General features: G+C 35.0%; 1 protein-coding gene across 1 annotated transcript; it reads right to left on the reverse strand.

Annotated features, from left to right (window-relative positions):
• Positions 1-255: 255 nt before the first annotated feature.
• On the reverse strand, positions 256-2161 carry LOC107024019. Its single transcript, XM_015224897.1, has 5 exons — positions 1369-2161; positions 809-1266; positions 597-710; positions 408-481; positions 256-316 (listed from the first exon to the last, which is right to left on the reverse strand). Exons 1-5 carry the CDS (start codon positions 2159-2161, stop codon positions 256-258), a joined length of 1500 nt encoding a protein of 499 aa, XP_015080383.1.
• Between the last annotated feature and the right edge of the window lie 4504 nt (positions 2162-6665).

Raw genomic sequence — 6665 nt, forward strand, 5'->3', positions numbered from 1 at the left:
TGTGTTGATGGTGCAAAACTACATCAGATTTGTACTAGAACGAACAACACTAAGATTTTAGTAAACCTTTACCAAAACCGCACTAGAGCACCAACAATGCGTCAAAATATCTCCAAAAGTTCATCAAAATAACATTAGAATTGCACCTAAACAATATGGTTGCACCAACATAGCAACATAATAGATTCAAAATTACACCAAAAAGTATCAAAACAACATATGAATTAAACCAAAACAACAACATCACAATAGCCTCTAAATCGACATTAAACTTGCATCAACACCACCACCAGAAAGCACTAGAACTGCATCAGAACTGCACCAAAAACAGCAACGAAAAATCACCATAACAGCAGCTAAACAACTCCAGACTACAAAACTGCCCGAGAAAAGATCCAAAAACAGACTCCAAAACTGCACGAGAAAATCTCCAAAAATAGAGTCCAAAATTGCACCAAACATCACCAGATTCGCGCAGAAACTACACCAAAAAAGAAAAGAAACTAAAAAAAATAGCAAAATACAGTTTAAACTTGAGAAAAGCACACAATGATCCATTTTTTTACCCAAAGAAGTTGTATTATTTATAATGTAACTCCACTTTGTTGGGTTTGTTGTGAATATTTCCAAGAAGAATTCATTTCTTCTCCTTTTCCTACTACTCTCTGTTTCATATTTTGCTGTTGAACTTCCGGAGATCTCTGTCTAACCTGAAAGCACAATATACATAAATATTTATATATACTTTATATTAGCTAAAGTTGATTAAATGATGAAATAATTTAAAAATGATGTTACAAGATAGTACAGGTAGTTTATCACGAACAAAAGTGGTAGTTTCAGGCTGCACATCTTTAGTTTTGCAAGTCCTTTTTTTATGACCAGACTTGTGGCAAGTACTACAATCTAGAGATTTTTGTTTCCTTTTCATCATTGTTCGACTTGCCCCTACTTCATCAACTTCTTTTCTTCTCTTCTTCTTCTTTCTTCCTCTCTTTGTACTTGTCAAGCTCCTTGGAGGCAACGGGGGAAGTTTGTTAGATCTTGGCCACATTTGCGGGCCATTCATCGGAAAAATTGCATTCTCATATATTTTTCTGTATGTTTCCACATTGTAGGAATCATGGACATAATCAAGAATGTCTCCTCGATTAGCCCAAATAGCTGCAATTGCATGCTTGCAAGGGATTCCAGTGAGACTCCATTTTCTATAACTACATGTTCTCTTCTCCGAATCCTGCCCAATTATCCATGATATACTAGCTCCTATAATTTCATAATTCCATTAATTTGACTTTCTAGGAATATATTCTCCGTCTGCCTTTTGATTTTTGAGCAATATATCTTTAATCTTGGGACAAACATCACCTAGATTCCATTGTTTTGCTTTCTCTCGGTTAGCTAGCATTCTAGCCATGAGTAGATATCTCAATAAAAGTGTCAAAATTGGCTTGTCTCTAGAATCGAGTATCATGCTATTGTATACTTCACACACGTTATTCAATAACATGTCAGATTTAGCATGTGAGGAGAAATAAGTCATTGTCCATTGACTAGGTTCTTTTTCATTACACCAAGCAGCAACATTTGGATCTAACTCAAACATATGATTCATGCATACAATAAATTGTTGCATAGTAGTAGCCTTTGCAGCAGCCCATAGTGCCTTTTTTAATGAGAAGCTACCCAAACCTGCTCTTTTAAAGTTGTTATGAAGGTGTCTCACACAAAATCTATGACTAACATATGGTAAAATATCATTAAAAGCTTCAATAAGACCTTTTTGTTTGTCAGACATAAAGGTCCAACTAGCCTCATCCTCCTGTATATCCAAATTGCTAACCAAATAAGTCAAGAACCAAGTCCATGTATCTTTATTTTCTTTCTCAACATTGGCGTGGGAAATGGGAAATATATTATTGTTACCATCAATTCCAACTGCAGATAACAGTTGAGTTCCGTACATAGGACCCTTCAACCAACAACCATCCACTCCGATTATTTTTCTACAACCAGCCTTGAAGCCGAACTTGCAAGCAGCAAAACAAATGTATATTCTCTGAAATCTGTATGGTTGTCCCAGCACCTCATTATCAGCAAACTTCATACGAATAGTACTTCCTAGATTTGTCCTATCCATTTCATTGCGATAGTCCCACATCATTGTGAATTGATCCTTGATATCACCATCGAGAATCGAAATGGCCTTACTCTTTGCTCTTTTAACTTTTGATAAAGTCACTTTAGCTCTTAGATCAACACTCACTCTATCTCTAAAATCAGCCAAGCTATCACTTCTATTTGATCCAATTTCATTCAGGTATTGTCTCGCAATGAAGGATAAAGTGATTGTTCTATTTCATGGTGCCACTCTTTGCAAGTATGTGTAGGATCGTAATGTTTTTATCTGGAAAGATTTGTCCCTTTGCATTTTGGATTGTTGGAATTAATGCATCAATGTTTAGTCTTTCAAAATTGTCTCTTAGTTTTTCAAGAAGTCTTTTTAGAATTCCGTAGTACATGTATCTAGTAAATTGTGATACATGTATTTAGTTATTTGTGCAAGACTTTTTGTTTTCTATTTTGAGTAGTATAATTAGTGATGTAGTTGATGATTGTAATCATCTCAAGTGGCCTTAAGTAGTCTATAATAAACTTGAGCATTTTCTAAAGATATTATTTTTCCTTCCATATTTCCTACAAATTGGTATCAAGAGCAGGTTTTCGTTCTTAATCTGGGTTAGGTGAAGAAAAAAATATGGCATCCAAAACAAATGAAGGTGTTGATTCTTCAGTTGTTCTTACTCCATTTTTTGATGGAACTGATTTTGAATGCTGGAAGATAAGAATGAGAACACATTTGAAAGCTGAAGGTTTGTGGACTATTGTTGCAAATGGCTTTGAAGAGCCAGAAAACGATGGTGATCTTACAGCAGCAGAGATGAAAAATCTTGAGGCTAAGTATCGTCAAGATGCAAAAGCCTTAAGCAAAATCCAAATGGGAGTCTCAAGAGCATATTTTTCAAAAATTGCTACTTGTGAGACTGCAAAGGAAGCTTGGGATTTTCTGGAAACTGAGGTGTATGGTGACGAAAAGGTACGCACTATAAATCTTCAAACTCTTAGAAGAGAGTTTCAAAATTTAAAGATGATAGAATCTGAAAAAATTGATGAATATTGCACAAGAGTCATGAATATTGTTAATGAAATGAGAAATCATAGTGATACAATTTCTGACCAACAAGTTGTGGAAAAGATTCTAATTAGTGTCACAGAAAAGTATGAGTACATCGTTGCTATCACTGAGGAGACGAAAGATCTTTCTAAGCTTTCCATCAAAGAGCTAGTTGGATCATTTCGTGCACACGAGAAGCGAAGATTTTTTCGTGAAGATCAACCCAAAGAGACAGCTTTCCAGTCTAAAATAAATGAGAATTCTCAAAATTTCTCAAAAAATCATCAGAAGAAAAATTAAAAGCCAAAAAAGAAGCAGGATCATGATGGTTCTTCCAAGAAGGTTGAAGAAAAAGGTGAGAAAAAACTCTAGTCTTTTTTTGTAAAATTTGCAAAAAGACTAATCACAATGCAGAAAAATGTTGGCACAAAGGCAAGCCCCAATGTAACTTTTGTAAAAAGTTTGGCCATGTTGAAAAGGATTGTTGGCACAAGAAACGGGAGCAAGCAAATTTTTGTGAAAACATGAGGAAGAAAGGGAAGAAAATCTTTTCTTTGCTTCTAAATCTGATGCTTCAACAAAAAGCAATGAATGGTATGTTGATAGTGATTGTAGTAATCACATGACTGGAGATGAAAAGGTTTTCCTCTCAATTAATAATAGCATCACTACTAAAGTGAAGATGGGGAATGGAGCCTTAGTTGATGCGAAAGGTAAAGGTACTATTTTGATTAACATGAAAGGATGCGGTCAGCAAATTCATGATGTTCTTTATGTTCCTGACTTGGAAGAAAATTTGCTTAGTGTTGGTCAACTCATGGAAAATGGTTATTCTCTTGTGTTTAGAGATAATTATTGCAAGATTTATGATAAAATTGAGCCAAATCAAGTCATTGTTGAAGTAAAGATGATAAAAAGAAACTTCCCTTTGCAATTTCATTACAATGCATTAAAAAATGAAATTGTAGATGATTCGTGGCTTTGGCACAAAAGATTTTGTCACTTGAATTTTCATGGTTTAAAGCTTCTCGAGCAACAGGACATGGTGCAAGGCCTTCCTGAGATACATACTGAGGTGGATACATGTGAAAGTTGTATAATGGGAAAGCAACACAGGAAGTCTTTTCCAAAAGGGGTGTCTTGGAGAGCAAGTGTATTTTTGGAACTAATTCATACCGACATTTGTGGACCAATGAAGACTCCATCTCTTGGAAGTCAAAGGTATTTTATAATCTTTATTGATGATTTCTCAAGAATGACTTGGGTTTATTTCTTGAAAGAAAAGTCAGAAGCATTTGCTACATTCAAGAAATTTAAAGCCCTTGTTGAGAAGCAAAAAGGTTGCAGCATCAAAATCATTCGCAGTGATCGAAGAGGTGAGTACACTAGTCAAAAATTTGAAGAATATTGCAAAAATGAAGGCATTCAGAAGCAACTTACAGCAGGGTATACTCCTCAACAAAATGGTGTATCTGAAAGAAGAAATAGAACAATTGTTGAAATGGCCAGAACTATGATGAATGAGAAAGGGCTGCCAAAATATTTTTGGGCAGAAGCAGTGCATACAACAGTTCACATCCTTAACAGGTTTCCAACAAAGACACTAAAGGACAAGACACCAGTTGAAGCTTGGAGTGGAATTAAACCTTCTGTAAGTCATTTTAAAATTTATGGGTGTATTTGTTATGCTCATGTACCTGCTGAGAAAAGAACAAAATTGGATGAAAAACGTCAAAAATGTGTCTTTCTTGGTTATAGTGATGTTACAAAAGGATATAGGCTTCTCGATGTCAAAACTAACAAACTTGTTGTTAGTAGAGATGTCATTTTTGATGAAAAAACAACATGGAATTGGGAGGATAAAAAGATAGAGAATACTGCTATCATATCTTCAAATCAAGACGAGGATGAGAAAGATGAAGATGTCTCTCAAGGGGGAGAAATCTCAGATTCAAATAATGAAGAACCGCCTCCAAGAGGAACAAAAATGTTGAGTGACATTTATCAAAGATGTAATTTTGCCGGTATTGAGGCAGAAAATTATGAAGAAGCAATAAAGCATGATGTTTGGAAGAAAGCCATGGAAGAAGAAATTCGAATGATCGAAAAAAAATAATACTTGGGAGCTTATGGCTGTTCCTAGAGAAAGAGAAGTTGTAAGTCTAAAATGGATTTACAAAATCAAACTCAATCAGGAAGGAGATATTCAAAAGCACAAAGCAAGGTTGGTTGCTAGAGGCTTCACGCAAAAATCAGGTATTGATTTTTATGAAACTTTCTCTCTAGTTGCTCGTCTTGAGACAATAAGAACTGTAATTGCTGTTGCTGCACAAAAGAAATGGAAGATATTTCAACTTGATGTTAAATCAACATTTCTGAATGGAAAACTTGATGAAGAGATTTATGGAGCAACCTCAAGAATTTTTTGTTCAAGGGGGAGAAGAAAAGGTGTATAGACTAAAAAAAGCTCTTTACGGGCTGAAGCAAGCTCCAAGAGCCTGATACAATGAAATTGATACATACTTTCTGAAAAATAATTTTCAGAGAAGTAAAAGTGAAGCCACTTTGTATGTGAAGAAAGAACATGGCAGCATTATCATTGTTTGTCTCTATGTGGATGATTTGCTCTTTACAGAAAATGATGTAAAGATGATGCAAAATTTCAAAGAAGATATGATGCAAGCTTATGAAATGAGTGATCTTGGATTGCTAAATTATTTCTTGGGCATTGAAGTTTCTCAAGTGAAAGAAGGAATTTTTATTTCTCAAAAGAAGTATAATAAAAGTATTCTTCAAAAATTCAAAATTATGGGTTGCAGGTCTGTGGCCATACCATTAGCAGCAAATGAGAAGTTTAGAAAAGATGATGGAGAAAAGAAAGTTAATAGCTCACTTTTTAGGAGTTTGATTGGAAGTTTGCTATATCTTACTTCAACAAGGCCAGATATTATGTTTGCTGCTAGTTTATTATCAAGATTCATGCAAGAACCAAGCCAAGTGCATTTTGGAGCTGCAAAGCGTGTTCTACGCTACTTGCAAGGAACAATGGATTATGGAATAATGTACAAAATTTTGTGGAAATTTGAACTTAATTGGTTATTCTGATAGTGATTGGGCTGGAATGTATAGATGACATGAAGAGTACTTCTGGTTATGCTTTCTTATTTGGATCAAGCATTTGTTCTTGGTTATCAAAAAAACAAAGTGTTGTTGCTCAATCCACTGCCGAAGCAGAATATGTTTCAGCATCCAAGGCTACTTCTCAAGCTATTTGGCTTAGGAGAATATTTGAAGACATTGGTGAAAAACAAAAGAAAGGGACTGTTCTGTATTGTGATAACAAATCAGCAATTGCAATTGCCAAGAATCCAGTAAGCCATGAAAGATCAAAGCATATTTCCGTCAAGTATCATTTTATCCGAGAAGAACAAGAGAAAGGCGAAATTCAGTTGCATTATTGTCAGACAGGAGAACAACTTGCTGACATCTT

Source organism: Solanum pennellii, chromosome 1, assembly GCF_001406875.1.
Source record: "Solanum pennellii chromosome 1, SPENNV200".
Taxonomy (NCBI): domain Eukaryota; kingdom Viridiplantae; phylum Streptophyta; class Magnoliopsida; order Solanales; family Solanaceae; genus Solanum; species Solanum pennellii.

Coding starts and splice junctions, on each gene's coding strand:
- LOC107024019 (XM_015224897.1), bottom strand. CDS start 2,161: ATGTGGGACTATCGCAATGAAATGGATAGGACAAATCTAGGAAGTACT. Junction 482..596: donor AACAAACCCAACAAAGTGGA/GTTACATTATAA, acceptor TTTTTGGTGTAG/TTTCTGCGCGAATCTGGTGA. Junction 317..407: donor TTTTCTCGTGCAGTTTTGGA/GTCTGTTTTTGG, acceptor TTTTTGGTGCAG/TTCTGATGCAGTTCTAGTGC.